The following is a 17,913-nucleotide window of genomic DNA, read 5'->3' as shown; positions in this document are numbered from 1 at the left end:
TCATTAGCATGCCAAACGAAAAAGTGGTATTTCGCACATCACTACGTTCTGAATTCAAATTCTGCTAAGGTTGACTTTGCCTTTCATCCTTTCGGGGTCGATAAATTAAATACCAGTTATGCACCAGTGCATAATCGACTTACCCCCGCCCCCAAATTTCAGGCCTTGTGCTTATAGTAAAAAGAATTATTATTCTTATTCTTATTATTATTGTGCCGGTGAAGGCGCTTGGCTGTGGTAATGCTGCGAGCGTGTTGGCTTGCTTCAGGAGGTTCTGTTAACCTTGAGATGTGTCATCGATTGAGGCACCACTCGGGGTTCAAGTGATGTTTATTTTTTTCGTTTTTCTTCTTTTCTTTCCTTATTTTTCCTTGTTCCTCTTTTTCCATTTTTTCTCCCGATTTTGGATTTATATTTTTAATGTGGTTTTGCGTTAGGTATGTATCATATACATACCTATTGTATTCCAATAAAATTAACTCAAACAATAATAATTATTCTTAGCTGTAGTGATGGCGGCGGTGGTAGTAATAGAAAGAAAAGGAAAAAGAGGCGGTGTTAAGCTTCGTTCTTTCTCTCTTTTTCACTGACTTCTTGTTGATTGTTGCAATTGTATACGTCTGTTGCCATGGCAGCCAGCACAGAGACAATATGGCGTCCTAACAGCAATGTTTGTGATGTTAGGACTTATACTTGACGCCTGATTCCTTATCGTCCAAGACTCCTCTTCAGGGGTCAGTCTTGTCAGAATGTTGGCCGGAGCTTACTCGTATCCTTTACAGAACATGTTCATCTCTTTCATTTTTATCTTCTTCCTCTTTTCCCTCTATCATTCTCCTATATTTTATATATTTTAATACGTACATACACACATACGTGTGTGTATATATATATATATATATATATATATATATATATATATATATGTATGTGAGTGTGTGTATACATTACACACGCACAAACACTTTGATAAATATGTGTTAATGTTCATAACTATTGTTATTTTCCATGTTTCCACTAGATTGCCTCGTCTCTCTCTCTCATTTAATCTTCAACCGTAGAACCAACATCGAGAAATTTGTGTTTAGATCCTCTCCACCACAATACACACTAAACATAACAACAATACACAGTCTACAACGCCCCCATAACAGTTTCAAGCTTTCAAATATTTAAAGCTTGTATTTTTTTATCGACCCAACGCTTTTCTCTCTCTCTGACTATATTTATATATATATATATAGTCACGTAACACGTACTTCACCTACGAGCTTGCACTCACACGACCACAACCTAAATAATGTCCGACTCGCTCCCTCACATCCATTTCTAACATCTCACCTCTCCTGTCGTTTCCATTTTCCATATGGAGTCAACGAAGCAACACCTTCTGAGACCGTCCCTCTTCAACCTCACACACACACACACACACAAGCACATGCTCAGTAGTAAGAAGCTTACTTCCCAGTTACATCGTTCCGGGTTCAGTCCCACTGTCTTGCAACTTAGATAGCCCTGGCAAACTTAAGCCTTCTGAGTGGATTTGGTAGACATACATATCTTTCTACTGCCCGCACCGATGCTGCTTTGTTTACGTTCCTGTAACTAAGCGATCCGGAAAAAGAAACCAGTCGAATGAGAACCAGACTTTAAAATTATTACTGGAGTCGATTTGTTTGAGTAAATCCTTCAAGGAGGTACTCCAGACTGGCTGCAGTCTGTCGACTGAAACAGGTAAAAGAATATAGGTTTAATAGCTACAAGTGCACTGGCACGAAAAGTCAATTTTTCTTTTTTAAGAAGAAAATTTTTCGACGACGGAGATTCTGAATTTGCCAAAAACCATTTTTTCAAAATTTTAATTTTCTCCCTCCCCACCCCAAATTTTTGAATTTTAACTTATTTTTCAATCAACGTGGAAAAATATGGAGATTAAGAATATGGGTGGGGAATTCATTTCAAATTTTCTGTGAGGAAACTCCAAAATTGATTCATAAACCCCTCGCCAGTCTATCCCGCTGAAAAGGAACGGAGAAAATATGCTAGAAATAACAGCCAAATCTCACAAAACTGCGATAACATAATGACAAAAATAGGTTATGAATCTACTCACCTTTCTGCAAAGGTTTCTTTCAGAGTAATTTCCCGCAAAGTGAAATGAAAATGTTAATTCTTTTTTTTTTTTTTACAACCGAAACCTCCGCCAGGTACGGAGTTGGAATTTAGTGGGAATAAACTTCGGCAATGTGTTTGAGAAATGTATAGAACTTCTGGAAATCTTTCTTCGCCGTAAATCCATACATTTCTCGAAATAGATTCGTCGACGCCAGACCATTTCATATCGTCCGATGATCCAGCGATAGACTACAACCGTCTTTTGATTCGGGACCTATGGGTCTCAATGTAGTTTGTGCAAGTGAAGGGGTCGGGGTAATTTTTTTTTTTTTTTTTTTGTAAAATTCAAATTTTACAAACAATATTTTCTCAGAATCAGAATCTCCATAGACGAAAAAACAATTTTTTTTCTAAAGGGGTGGAGGGGTCCATTTACGTCTCCGCCAAACGAAATAGTGCCCTTCCACACTACAAGTGAAAGAATTACACTAATATTTATTCTCATTTAATTTACACCTTCATACAACTGCATGGCACTTTGTAACTCTTGCAACATTATTGAAATTTTACCGCATTTTTATCCGAACACGGCCTCCTGTCGCGTACACGAGATTGTCCGAACTGCGATGTCCCGTGCATTTTGCTGCCATAAGGTGATGCGACGACGTGGACAGTCGAAAAGGGAATGTGGATATTCCATATCTACATTTAAGGGCACCTTTCTGGAAGGCGTCCATCTTCCGCCTACGACAGTTTTGCTTTTTATCAACCATTTCCTCAGCACAGCTTGGTCGCACACATTAATTGGGGAAAACCTCGGATTCTGCCGTAAAACGTCCGTAGATTGGAGGTCTGCCAGTTTGGGGCAAAAAACACGAAACTGTTATCGGAGGACCGGGGGGTGGGGGATTGAAGAAGAAGTTGATGAGACGGTTTTGGTCCGTCGAAATACCAATGCGGCAGGACTGAAAACGGTTTGGGTTTTTGGCGGACTGGAACGGAAAAGTAGGACGGCTTTTATGGTTCCACTGCTAAACGAATCTGGTGAGGCCGACGGACGAGATGCCGGGACTTTGCATTTATTACCCGTTACATCAGGCATGGCTCAATTATTTATACTGACTGTTGGCGGGCCTATAGTAACCTCAACAGCCTGACTGTGGTTCACTATCTGGAAGGAGGCCCGAATACCTGAGGCAGTACGTCGCTCGGTTCCTTTTCCTAGGAGCTGTTTCACCACCAACCCAGCGAGTTCATAAGTTTCTTGTGGAGGCTGCAACATTATATCCAGGTTCCTGAAAACACGGAAGACTATACACAAAAATTGTTTTAATTAGTATCTTTTAAAACACACAGTTAAGGTCTATTGGTCCCGAATCAAAAGACGGTTGAAGTATATCATGACTGGATCATCGGGCGATAGGAAAGTTTATTCCAGCGGCGCACATGGCGGAGGTTTCGGTTGTCAAAAATAAATTAACACTTTCATTTCACTTTGTCATATTAATGCGGGAAATTACTCTGAAAGAAACCTTTGCAGAAAGGTGAGTAGATTCATTACATATTGCTTTCATTATGTTATCGCAGTTTTGTGAGATTTGGCTGCTATTTCTAGCATATTTTCTCTGTTCCTTCGCACACACAAACCGTTCATTTTCCCTTTTAGACAGCAGGATGGGAGTGTTGAGGCGGAAATTTAAAATTTTGTGAAAATGGTTTTAACCGAATAGAGAGCTTTGTCCCACAGTATCTCTTTCTGTTAAGGTTTTCACTGTCTGTCACCTGAGAGTTTTCAACGTTGTGTTGGCAATATGGTATTGAAATATATATCCGTCTATCTTCCACTGTTTAATTTTCTATCTTTATCGAACTGTATGCGCTTTATTTGCTCAGCATTTTATCTATCCATCCATTTATATGTATCTATCGATTAATCCCTCTCTCTCTCTCTCTCTCTCTACCTGTCTATATATCTACATACCTACCTGTTTGTCTCCATCTGCCTCTCTCTTTCATTCTGCCTATCTATTTTAAACTCTAATGTTGATTACATCAATCACTGTAAAAATTGTTTTAGAAAGCCAGTGTTAGTATTACTTACTGAAGCCTAATGGTTATGATGTTGCACCCATAGTCACGAGATCATGGTTTCAATTCCCAGACTGGCTGTGCATTGTTGTGTCCTTGAGTAAAACACTTCAGTTCTCATTGCTCCAGTCCACTTAGCTATAAATGAGTAACCTTGCGATGGTTTGGTGTACAAGGCTGAGATAGGGACTCAGGAAAATCACCCCAACGGACGTCTTACAAACCACATTTTGTATTCAAAAACGATGAAGAGTACAAGTCAATACTGAGAATCCTGGTTGGTTGGGATTGGTTGTTCAACCACATTGAAGGATGAATAATAATGGTGCCATGATGAAATGCATCCAGTACTTTCTGTTTGGGAGAATAGTAGGAGGTAGCATAGAGTACAGAGGATTCTTTAGTGAAGATGACTACATGACAGCCTACCTAGTACTGGTTTGACAAAGAAATGTATGCTGTAGTTGGTGTTAGTTCTCAATGTGTCATGAGGTCCATAATGCCACATCACAATCTCTCCAACCAGCTCTGTTTTCTGTGTTCTGGTCTCATTCCAGCTTCTCCACTCTTCTCATCTCCTTTCCTTGTCAATGGTCCTTCACCATGTGGCTTTAGGCTGCCCTGCTACACTTTTCCCCTCAGGATGTCACTTTTCTGCTACCATATAATTACTTTCTTGATCTCGTTTGAGGACATATCCAGTCCAATCTAAACACCTGTATCTTATTTTATCATTGATCTCATTGTGTCATTTTGGACTCTTTGCAACCACACATCTAGTTGTAGAAACAACCATAGTAAACTTTAAAAACTTGTAAGCAAAATGTGAATGTGCTGTTTGCTTACAGTGACTTCTGATGTAAAACTCACCATATTTATTGCAAAATATATTTGACACTATGTATAAACCCTTAAGCACATATCCGCATTGTTCTTATTAATTCCAACTCTGCCTCCATCAAGCAGATCTTTCTTGAAAGGCCCCAGCCTTGGCCATATCAATTTTTTTTTCCTTTCTGTCCAGACACAATATATGTCAAACTATTTCATCCAATATGTCTTTTGTCAAAGACAGCATAATGTAATCTGAAGAAATATTACCTGCTATTTCTAACAGTTAAGCAACCATATAAAGACATCTTCATTGGCTTGTTTTAGCATTTTCATGATTGCATGGACATTTCATTTGTTGGTACAGTTGCTGAATCAATTGTCAAGTTGTTGCTTAGCTTCAGGTCAGACCTGATTGAACAGCAAATTTATGAAGGCTTTCTTGTCCTGACTATCCAATGTTTTTTTTTTTTCTCTTTATCTTCAGATAAAAAGTGGCAGGCAAATCATCCTCATCCCATCTACTTTTCCATGCTTGCATAACCAGACAATATTTGCTGAGGTGGAATTTTTTATGCCCAGATATTTTTCCTGCCACTAACTCTCACATTTTTTCATACAAGAGAAGATTGCAGGCAAATGTTACTACTTGTATGATGGTGATGTTTGTTTACAATAACTGCACCATGCCAAGATAAGGGTGTGTGCACACATACACACACACACACACACACTCACATACACACAGAGTGTGCTTCTTTCAGTTTTTGTCTACACAATTCACTCACAAGTTTTGGGTTAGCCTGGGGCTATAGTGACAGACACTTCCCCAAGATGTTGTGTTATGGTAATGAACCTGAAATTGTGTTTGTGAAGTGAACTTCTTCAACATACAATCATATCTGCACCTGTTGGATTGGATTGCCCATGTTCAGTCCGTTGCAGGACAAAGACATCAGCATGTTTCTCTTCACCAGCCACAGTCTGATGTGGAGGCTGTGAATTTGAGCTTGAGATCATACTGGTTTGATGAGCCTACTCTGACACACTGGCTTGACAGAGGTGTGCTGTTTTTTATACTCTTACTCCAGGAATAGTTCAGTTGATTACATTGATCCCCAGTCCTTAACCGTTCTTTATTTTACTGACCTCAAAAAATGAAAGGCAAATTGGAACTCAGAACATAAGGACAGACAAAATACTGCTAAGTATTTTGCCCAGTATAGTAATGATTCTGCTACCACACCAAAACATCTTAGTCCCAAATTCCCTCAAACACATCCCCAGACAGTTATTAATCCTGAAAGTTTTACTAGGAAACGGTTTCGCAAACTACAAGAATACCAGATTGAAAAACTGAAGCTCCTGAATGCTTCCTATGAGGATTGTGTTAACCGCAACAATGAAGAAACGGCCAACAACATAGGGAAAGCCAGGCGCCTCTCTCAAGAAACAAACAAAAGGAGAAAGTAAGTAGAATATATTTCTTTATCTCCCTCCCCCCACACTTATATGAAAGTACCTATTTCCCCCTCTCCTGACCCTCTGCCTGTATCCTCCCTCATGCTCACTTCTTGTACCTTGAAAGTTTACTCTGGCATTTTATCACAACCATCCTTATCTCCTTTCTTCCAACCACTACCCTCTACCTCCATATAATGTGTGGTAGCTATGGATCTCCTCCATAGCAAGAAAATACTCCCACCCCCTTACTGAGTAGTGGAACCTTTTTCCTTTGACTTTCTCTCTCTTCTTTTTCTGTCTTGCAAGCTACTTGGCAACCTCTCTAGTGCTGGTGGCATGAAAAAAGCACCCAGTACACAATGTAAAGTTACTGTTGTAAGGAAGAGCATCGGGCTGTAGAAACCAAGCCAAAATTGACACTGGCGTTCAATACAGCCCTGCAGCTTGCTGGATCCCATCAAACCATCCAACCCATGCCAGCATGGAAGTAGGACAGTAAATGATAATGATTATTGCTATCTGAATTTCTGAAAAAAAGAAAATGATAATAATAATTATTATTATTATTATTATCTAAAATAAGAAATTATCATCTACCATTTTGATATATTTGAACTAAAGTACCAGGCTTTAAAAAATTAAGTACTAGGGGCAATTCATTTGACGAAAAATTCTTCAAAGTGGTGCCCCAGCATGGCCACAGTTTAACATTAGAGCAAAGAAACAGTCCTGTAAGGACTTGAAGGGTGGTGATAGCAAAGAACTATATCAGGTAACTTGAAGGGAAGCTAGGAGACAGGTACACTGAGCCAGGGAAGAAATCAGAAAGGCAGAAGTTTGCTGATGTTATGTGGTGTGAGGAGGACTAGAAGCTTGAGGTGTTTCCGTTTGGAGGACAGTGTGTCAGGGAAAGCCATGATGTAGCAGGAAAGAAGTGTGTTTGTATGGATGATGGTTCACTTGCAGTAAGTGACTCTGCTTAGAAAGAGGCTTGGAAGAACTGCCACTAAGAAAGGCTGCTAAATGTAGAGAACAGATGATGGGAGAAGGAGAGTCTGCCTAGCGTGGACCCAACACAGGGATCAGCTATCCAAATGGACAGTAGCTTGGTAGATAAAGAGATGAAGGATATGAAGACAGGGAAAGTGCCCCTAACCCATCAGGAGATGCTTAAAATATCTGGCAGAGTGGAATATGATCTAATCACCCATATAGTTAAACAGGTTGTCCATAAAGGAATCACAGCCAACGACTGGTGTAGCAACAGCATGGCCAACTGCCCTAGTCAGAAATAATTATAGAGGTATCAAATTGCTAAACCAGGTAATGTAAGTTACAGAGAAGGTCATATCTCAATTAATTAGGATGAGGGTTAGTCTACAGGAGATGCAGTTTGGCTTTGTACTAGGGAGAAGCACCGTTTATGCTGGTAAGGCAGCTGGAGAAGTATTTAGCAAAAAATAAATCTCTGTATTTGGTTTTTGTGACATGGAGAAAGCTTTTGACATGGTTCCTCCTCCCTTATCTGGTGGTTAATGCAGAAGTTAGGGATGGATGTGCGTTTGGTGAGTATTATACAAGCCATGTACAGGGATGTGATGCTGTCAGTAAGGTGAAAGTCGGCAATGAGTAAAGCAAGGAACTTAGTGTACAGGTAGGAATTCACCAAGGATCGGTTCTCAGCCCCCTCTTCTTCATCATAATCCTCCAGGCTATAACAGAGGAATTTAAGACAGGCTGCCCATGGGAGCTCCACTATGCTGACGACCTTGTTCTTATAGCTGAATCACTACCAGAACTAGAGAAGAGCTCTCAAGTATAGAAGCAAGGTCTAGAATCAAAGGGCCTTTGAGTTAATTTAGCAAAGACTAAGGTCTTAGTAAGTAGGAAAAGAGACAAATTACTGTTCCCTTCAGGGACATGGCCCCACTTGATATGTGGAAAGTTTGTTGATAGAAACTCCATACAGTGTACCCAGTGTAAGCTTTGGACACATAATGGGATCAGAGGAAGGTTAACAGAGAAAGTAGTCTTTGTATGTAGATGTGCAGGTACAATAATCACTAGGAATGTACAGGAAATAGACTGTCAAATGCTTGGGAAGATACTTGGAAGTTGTAGATAGCTTCCATTACCTTGGTGACCAAGTCAGCAGTAGAGAAGGATGTTTGGAGAATGTAGCTGCTAGAATAAGAATAGGCTGGGCAAAGTTTAGAAAGCTTCTACTGTTGTTAGTATCAAAGGGCCTCTCTCTCAGAGCAAAAGGCAGATTGTAAGGTGCCTGTGTACAAACAGCCATGCTACATGGCAGTGAATTGTGGGCTGTGACTGCAGAGGACATGTGAAAGCTTGAACGAAATGAAGCATACTCTGCTGGATGTGCAGTGTCAGTATGCATGTATGACAGAGTGTAAGTGTCTTGAGAGGAAAATTGGGTATAAGAGGTCTTATCAGATGTGGCGTGGTATGGTCATGTGATGCATATGAACATGGACAGCTGTATAAAGAAGTACTGATCTTTAATTGTGGAGGGAACTTGTGGAAGAGGTAAATCCAGAAAGATGTGGGATGAGGTGATGAAATATGAACTTTTGTTGTTGAGTCTCACGGTGGTGATAAGTGACTAATACTTCTGACAATCTGCTGTGTTTGAGAAGAAGACACTCTGAGCTAAATGAAATCATGGTCGTGGCCTGTGAGGGTCGTTACCTTACAGCTGTTTCATTATAAGGAACTGCACATCCAGCCAGAGTTGAATCTCTGTGCAGAATCTTACAGCTTTGCCAGTCAAACATGTTCCTCAAGAACTAAACACTTCCTGTTCAGAATTTCATGAAACTACAAGATGTCACACCAGCAATTGGCTCTTCTGGATGCACAGTTCCTTGTAGCTGAAATGGCTGTAAACTACTGAAGATGCATAATTCTTGTTCTTTTAATTGATGACATGCTGTGAACTTAGCTTATGGTTCATATAAGAATCTGGAGCTGAGGATGTCCGTGAATTCATATCACCTCATCACCAGAACTTAGTAATACTGTACATTATATGTATATTAAGTTCTAGCAAAAGTTCTGCTGTGGCGAAGTGGAATTATAAAATATGCATACAACATCATCATCATCATATGTCCACTTTTCGTGCTTGCATGGGTCAGACAGAAATTATTTTGGGTGGATTTTCTATTACTGGATGCTCTTCCTGTTGCCAACCCTCATCTGTTTCCAGGCAACATAATACTGTATGGCACTGATGTCAACACACACACATGATGGACTTCTTTCAAATTCATTCCCAAGGTTTTGGTTGACCTGGGACAGTAGTAGAAGACACCCAAGTTGTTGTGTATAGGGACTGAACCCAAGATTATATGGTTGCGGTGCTAGCTACTCAACCGTATAGCCATGCCTGCAGTTACCCATATATCATCATCATCATCGGTTAACATCCATTTTCTTTGCTGGCATGGGTTAGGTGGTTTGTCTGGGGACCAAAAGCCAGGAGACCGCACCAGGCTCCAATCTTGATCTGGCAACGTTTCTGCAGCTGGATGCCCTTCCTAATGCCAACCACTCTGAGAGTGTAGTGGGTACTTTTTACATGCCACCAGCACGGGAACCAGTCAGGCGGCACTGGCGTCAGCCATGTGCGGATGGTGCTTTTTACATGCTACTGGCACAGGAGCCAGGTGGGGCAGCAAGGCTGGCATCGACCACTTTCAAATGATGCATTTTACATGCCACCAGCATGGAGAGCCATTCAGGCGGTCCTGGCAATGACCCACACCTGAATGGTGCTTATTGCATGCCACCAGCACTGGCATAGTCCACAACTACAATTTCCATTTGATTGTGATTTGATTTTGATTTTACTTGACTCAATAGGTCTTCTCAAGCATGGCATGTCACCTGACGATTCAAAGGTACTATTTAAAAGGGCTGGTGTAGGCAACAGCTGTGATCTCACTTTACTAGCCAGGTCTTCTCAATCACATATCTCCAGAGGTCTTTCATTATTGCCTCTGTGAGGCCCTTCGTTCAAAGGTCATGCTTCACCACCTCATCCCATGTCTTCCTGGGTCTACCTCTTCCACAGGTTCCTTCCACTGATAGGGAGTGACACTTCTTCACATTGTTGTCCTCATCCATACACAGCACATGACCATACTAGCACAGTCACCTCTCTTGCACACCACATCTGATGTTTCTTATGTCCAACATTTCTCTCGGGGCACTTACACTCTGTCGTGAGTGCACACTGATATTTCACATCCAGCAGATCATACTAGCTTCATTTCTTTCAAGCCTACACATGTCTTCAGCAGCCACGGCCCATGTTTTACTGCCGTGTAGCATGGCAGTTCACACACATGCATCATACAGTCTACCTTCCACTCTGAGTGAGAGGACCTTAGTTGCCGATAGAGGTAGGAGCTTTCTGAACCTTGTCCAGGTGATTCTTATATAATCCACTCTGCTGGGTGGTTGGTGTTAGGAAGGACGTCCAACCATAAAAACCCTGCCAAAACAGACACAGAAGTCTGATGCAGGCTCCAGCCTGGCCAGCCCCTGTCAAACCATCCAACCCATGCCAGTATGGAATGCTGACATGAAACGATGATGATGATATACATAGTATTTAAACTTTGATTATACATCTGATAGTATGCCGATTAAAGCACTTTCACTGTCTATGGTTATCTGATGTTATCCACAGTTTTGATATAAAAGTCACTGGATCTACCTCAGGAATTTTGCAATGGTCATTGAGTATATAGCAAATGAGAGAAACAGAAAGTGGAATTCACAAGAATCTTTATTCATTACAACAATTGTCTCCTACAACATTGGTCTCTTGTGGATAGGATACTATACAACTGTTTGAGGTGCAGATGTGTCTCTTCAGGTGCCTCTTTAAAAAGATGGCTTGCTTAATAGACTTGGTTTCACTTGGTTTGATTAGAGAGAAGGGGGGAGGGGTTATGTACTTCTGGCTAACGAGTTCGACAAGTTTCCTATACAGCTAAGAGCTTTATGGGTGTGAAACCAATCACCACTCTGACTGGTCATAACAACTAAACCTTCTGAATGTGTGTGTGTGTATGTTGTCATTGTCATCGTTTAACAGCCATCGTCCATGTATGCATGGGTGGGATGTTTGACAGGAACCAGTCAGGTAGAAAAACTACCCGAGGCTACTGTCTCTATTTTGGCATGATTTTTACAGCTGGATGCCCTTTCAAATGCCAACCATGTTAGTGTGGACTGGATGCTTTCAACATAGCACCAGCAGTGGCAGGGTAACCAAGTGACTTGTAAGACAAGGAATTATGAGAGGGGCAGGGGCACTTGAGGAAGGGAACTTATGTTAGAAGATGAAAGGTTAGAGTGTGACAAAGAGAGAGAGAGAGAAGCAGGTGTCTTGCCACAATAGAGTGAGTATCAGAGGAGGTAATCCAGTATCAAATGATGAAAGATTAGAGTGTGACAGAAATAACAAGGCAGAAATAGGTGTCTCGCTATAGAGGAGGTATATGGTTACCCAGTGAGAGAGAGAGAGAGGTACAGAAAGAGGCCAGAAACAAGTGTGCTGATGTAAAGGAGTTACTTGCGTTACCTAGTCAGAGGGAAAACAAAAGCAGAGAGAGAGTAATCAAGAGAGCGTAGGAAACAGAAAAAGTGCAAGAGAGAGCAGAAGAGAGATGGTGTAGTGCTAGGATATACTCACAAGTTACAAGGATCGGAGCATAGAAGCTGAATAGAAAAACAGGATCAGTCCTCATCTCCCTCTTATTCTTCATAGTCCTCCAGGCAATAACAGAGGAATTCAAGACAGGATGCCCCTGGGAGCTTCTCTATGCTGATGACCTTGCTCTAATAGTCAAGTCACTACCAGAACTAAAGACGAAGTTTAGGGTGTGGAAGCAAGGTCTAGAATCGAAGGGCTTTAAGATTAACCTAGCAAAGACCAAACTCTTAGTAAGTAGAAATCACAAACCCCTTCATGTAGATGGCCCTGCTCGGTCTGTAGAAAAGGTGTGGGTAGAAACTCCATACAATGTACCTGATGTAAGCTGTGGCCACATACAAGGTGCAGCAATCTGAGAGGGAGGTTAACCAGGAAGATAGTTTTTGTGTGTGGCAGATGCACAGGGGCAATAAACACTGAAGATGTACCGAAAAGAGATTTCATCACATGCCAGGGGAAAAAAAATAAAAGTAGTTGATAGCTTCCACTACCTAGGCGACTAAGTCTGTAGTTGGGGTGTTTGCTCTGAGAGTGTAGTGGCTAGAATAAGAATTGCCTGGGCAAAGTTCAGGGAGCTCCTACCTCTGCTGGCAACTAACAGCCTCTTGCTCAGAATGAAAGGTAGACTGTATGGTGCATGTGTGTGAACTGCCATGCTACACAGCAGGGAAACGTGGGCCATGACTGCTGAGGACATGTGTAGGCTTGAAAGAAATGAAGTTAGTATGATCCACTGGATGTGTAATGTCAGTGTCCAAAGACAGAGTGTGAACGCCTTGAGGGGAAAAGTTGGACATAAGAAGTATCAAATGTGACGTGCAAGAGAGGTGACTGCTGGTATGGCCATGTGTTACATATAGATGAGGATAATTGTGTGAGGAAGTGCCACATCCTAACTGTGGAAGGAACCTGTGGAAGAGGTAGACCCAGGAAGACATAGGATGAGGTGGTGAAGCATGACCTTCAAAAATTGGGCTTCACAGTGGCAATGATAGGAGACTGAGACCTTTGGAGATATGCTGTGATTGAGAAGACCCGGCAACTAAAGTGAGATTGCAATCACGGCTGATACCAGTGTTGCATATCTGGCCGATTGAAGAGTACCCTTGATGCGTCAGGTGATATGTTATGATTGAGAAGACCTTTTGAGTCAAGTAAAACCAAAACCATAGCCGTTGGCCAATGCCCCTTGACTGGCTCCAGTGCCGGTGGCATGTAAAAAAACACCCACTACACTCTTGGAGTGGTTGGCATTAGGAAGGGTATCCAGCTGTAGAAACATCATGAGATCAGATTGGAGCCTGGTGCAACTGCTGGCTCTCCAGACCTCAGTCAGACCATCCAACCCATGCCAGCATGGAAAACGGATGTTAAACAATGAAGATGATGCTGATATATTGGGTTATCCCATAAATAATGTGGTTTTTTTCAACTGCATGAACTAAAAGTTGGAGGGGGATAGGATAAACTACCTGCATCAACTTGCTATAAAAGCAGGTGGCAATTTTACCTTGTCATTACTCTTAGTGCAAGTTTTGAAGATTGTAGTTTGATTTTAACAGTTATTTTTTTTTCAAATCTATAATGGAAGTAACAAAGGAACATCTTCAGCATATTTTGGTTTGTGAGTTCAATGAAGGCAACAACGCACCGGAAAGTTCAAGGAATATTAATGCAGTATATGGGGATCGGACAATAAGCTTAAGCCAGTGTCAATAGTGGTTCCAGAAATTCCAAGCTGGAAGCTACAATCTAGAAGACGATCCTCATCCTGGAAAATCTGTAGAACTCATCGAGGACACTGTGCTAACCCTGGTGGAACAAAATCCCATCGTAACTTTTGAGGAACTAGCAGAGAAACTTGGATTTGGTCATTCAGCTTGTCATTCAAGTCAGTGCCAGAAGAAAAACGAGTGTCTTTGGTTTCAAGATGAAAAGTGTTCTTCCATCAGGATAATGCTCGGCCACATACAGCAAAGCTGACATTCCAAAGGCTGGAGCAGTTTGAATAAGAAACAATGCCCAACCTACCATATTTACTGGTCATTGCTTTATCTGATTATCATTTATTCTGCATTCTTCAAAATCATTTGGATGTAAAAAAATATGAATTCTGTAGATGAGGTTAGAACAGTACTGGCGGAGTATTTTTCATTACAGACAAGTGAATTATGGAAGAAGGGCCTTGCAAGTCTACCAGATAGGTGGAAGGTCATTGTAGAAAATGAAGGAGAGTATATGTTAGATCAAAAAATAACTTTATCTTAATTTGAAAAATAAAAGATGTGTAAAAGATCCACATTATTTATGGGATGACCCAATATATATATTCTATATTTTTTAACTTCACCTCATATTCTCCAGAGTTCTAGCTCTACGAAGGAAGCAAGAGAGTCAAAGAGAGGAGAAACGACGACAAGAAATTTTATTGCACCGGCGATTATTGCAGCAACAGGCAACAGAACGGTTTCAGAGGGCACCGCTTCAAAGTCGGATCAGAAAAGGTAAACTGATCGTTTCCTTAACTGATATTTTTTGAAATCTTTCATTGCTATAAGTCATTGGTTTGTTATTCTACTGAGGGTAAAGAGATACTTAAAATTATGAAAGAGTAAATAACCACTTAGGATTAAGAGTAGGGATTTAAGCTTAAGCAGTGATAAATTGCTATCTTTTCTTTTTTACTCGTTTCATATATAATCACGTGACCAACCAGGCTATCAGATGTTGTTACACATCACTGGTCACAATGTGTTTTTGCATTGTTTTAGCCTTCAAATGGCACCACCCTGCCGGCTAGGTGAGTAGGCCAGGAATCCTCCCTGATCGAAGGAGTACAGGAGCAATGTGAAATGAAGTGTTTTGCTCAAGAACACAACATGCCACCCAATTGGGGAATCGAACCCACAGTCTAGTGATCATGAGTGCAACAGCCTAACCATTAGGCTATGCACCATCGTGTGTGTGTGTGTATACAATGGACTTCTTTCAGTTTGCATCTACCAAATCCACTGCCAAGGCTTTGGTCAGCTCAAGGCTATGGCAGAAGACACTTGCCCAAAGTGCTCCCTGCAGTGGGACTGAACCCAGAACACATGTGGTTGGGAAGCAAGCTTCTTCCCACACAGCCACTCCTGCAGCTCTGACTTTTATCATTTAGTGAGCATAAAATTGCATGGCTTAGTGGTTAGAGTGTGGGTACTCACAATCATAAAATTGTAGTTTTGATTCCTGGACCAGCTGCTGCATTCACATTGTTCCATTCCACTCAGCTGCAAAGTTTAACCTGCAATGAACCAATGTCCTGTTCAGTAGGGGAAGTTATATCCCCAGACAGTTATATGCCTTTGAAACTAGGTTAAGCTCTGGCTATTTATGAGTCCTTGGGGCTCATGACAGACCTAAATATTTAGTCAGGAGGAAAGGGTTGTACCTGTGGCTTTTATTGATGAAAGGGAGTGAATATGAGAGGAAGGTGTCCTTAAGTAAGAAATCTACTGTGAGTGCTTGTTACAGAGAAGCCTTTGCTAAAGGAACTCAAAGAGTCTGGTGGTAATACTAAACCAGGGAATGAAGTAGTGTACTCTTTAAGTAGGCCATAGCAAGGTTTGAACACAGGACACAGAGCTGGAACAAATATAGAAATGTAAATTTGTTATGTTCATGCTATTCATGAGAGCAGGTGAATGTTCATAGAGGTCTCAGTGCTGCTGTTACTTACAAAGGGGAACTGTTTTGTAGGAATTACTTCAAGCTAGGGGAATTCAGCTGTTGATTTTTGATTGCAGACATATTTTACTAACATAATGTCCATAGAGGTGTAGCTGTGTGGTAAGAAGTTCACTTCCCGACCATGTAGTTCCAGGTTCAGTTCCATTGCATGGCACCTTGAGCAAGTGTCTTCTACTATAGACTTGGGCTGACTAAAGCCTTGCTAGTGGATTTAGTAGACAGAAACTCAAAGAAGCCTGTTGTGTGTGTGTGTGTGTGGTGGGGTTCTGTCTATGTTTGCCCATCACCACCGATTGACATCTCCAGAGCAGCAAAAGTGACTGACAGAATAAATATCAGGCTTTCGAACAAAAAGCAGTCCTGCATCAATTTGTTTGAAGAAAATTCTTCAAGGCAGTGCTGCCCCAGCATGGCCACAATCTAATAGCTGAAACAAGTGAAAGATAAAAGACAGTCATATAATGTGGTAACAATGAAAGGAACCTTTGATCAGTTGACTGACACCCTATTGGCACACAAACATCCTGTCTCATATTAGAGGGGGTTCTTTAATTAGATACCCTGCTAAGGCTACGGATTAGGTGCTTAAGACTAACACCAAGAATTTAACATTGAATGATTAATGGTCTTTTTCTTTCTTGTCTGCTGCAGGAGCAAGTTGTCTTAATACACCCCTGGAGGAAGTGCTCCAGATCATACGAGGTGAGACATCCAACAGTAAGACAACAAGTCAAGCAACTAAACCACTTCGATCCCACTCAGCAAAACTACCAAAGGAAGTTCAGTTTGGCAATGCTATCCTAGCAACGAAACCACCCATTCACACTCCATCCCAATTACAGTATCTGCTGAATCCTTCTGAGAGAGCCACTTTGTGCATCCAGAAGAAATTGAAAGGAATGGTCAACAACCGGGACTTGTTTGAGCAGCAACTGCGAAGGCATCAACAGCAGCCATTTGATCAGGGGACATCCCCTGCATCAAAAGAAGAACTAAGCGACTCTGATCAAAGTATTTCTAGCAGTGAGACTTACAGGAAGAAATGCAAGCTACCATCAAGTGCATCGAACCAAAACACTTCTATAGCCATCAGTGACCATATTACCAAATATAAGATGCCTTTGGTTGGTAATGGCAACAAAATGATTGATGATCAGCATTCTTTAAATGGTGAGATTATTCACAATCTGTCTTGATTTTATGTCTGCTGTTTGTTTCTAAATAGATGCTGGCATGGTTGTGTCGTAAGTGAAATTAGGAGAGAAACTGTGGTGACCGAGAGAGCGGCAAAAGTGTTGTACAAGCTTTTGTCACTTAAATCCAACGACTTACAGATGTCTCTTGCTATCATTTGCTTCCTTGATCAAGTCCTATGGTGATGATGATGATGATGATGCATGGTCTGAAAAGTCATATCCATATCCATGTGATGATAAAAGTAAATAGAACAATCAGGCTGAATGTGTGTGTGTTTATATATCTATATCATCATCAGCAAAGGCTGCCATTAAACAATGATGATGATGATGATATATATATAACTACACACACACACATTCAGTCTGATTGTTTTGGTTTACTTTTATCAGCACATAGGTGCAGATGTAATATTTCACACCATGCATCCATCACCATAGGACTTTATAAAATATAAAATGGATCAAGGATGGAAATGATAGAGAGAGACATCTGTAAGTGACAAAAGCTTGTACAACACTTTTGCCACTCACTCGGTTGCCATAGTGACAAACATTGCAAAATGACTGGGTCTGACATTAAACTGCATCTGATGATGGGGTTCTAGTTTGGGATTCAGGAATTCTGGGGGGCATGGAGTTACCCGTTAATTACTGTTACTCTCAGGTCTGTTCTGACCTAGAATGGAAACACCTGTCCAGGTCTCATCTTAGGGTTAAATAGATTTCCCAGGGGCA

At 41.1% G+C, this 17,913-nt stretch overlaps 1 protein-coding gene across 2 annotated transcripts in view; it reads left to right on the top strand.

Annotated features, from left to right (window-relative positions):
• The first annotated feature begins 577 nt into the window (after positions 1–577).
• The window catches only part of LOC115223853 (probable serine/threonine-protein kinase DDB_G0282963), a 41,919-nt gene continuing 24,583 nt past the window's right edge, over positions 578–17,913 (top strand). Inside the window, exons 1-4 of one of the 2 annotated variants that reach the window (XM_029794546.2) lie at positions 578–769; positions 6,351–6,503; positions 14,612–14,751; positions 16,631–17,149. In XM_029794546.2, coding sequence (XP_029650406.1) covers positions 750–769; positions 6,351–6,503; positions 14,612–14,751; positions 16,631–17,149 — 832 coding nt within the window. In that variant the 5' untranslated portion in view covers positions 578–749. The remainder of the gene's footprint in view (positions 770–6,350; positions 6,504–14,611; positions 14,752–16,630; positions 17,150–17,913) is intronic. The other variant, XM_029794545.2, reaches the window with a different exon arrangement.

Source organism: Octopus sinensis, linkage group LG24, assembly GCF_006345805.1.
Source record: "Octopus sinensis linkage group LG24, ASM634580v1, whole genome shotgun sequence".
Taxonomy (NCBI): domain Eukaryota; kingdom Metazoa; phylum Mollusca; class Cephalopoda; order Octopoda; family Octopodidae; genus Octopus; species Octopus sinensis.
This window is presented reverse-complemented; position numbering and strand designations above follow the sequence as displayed.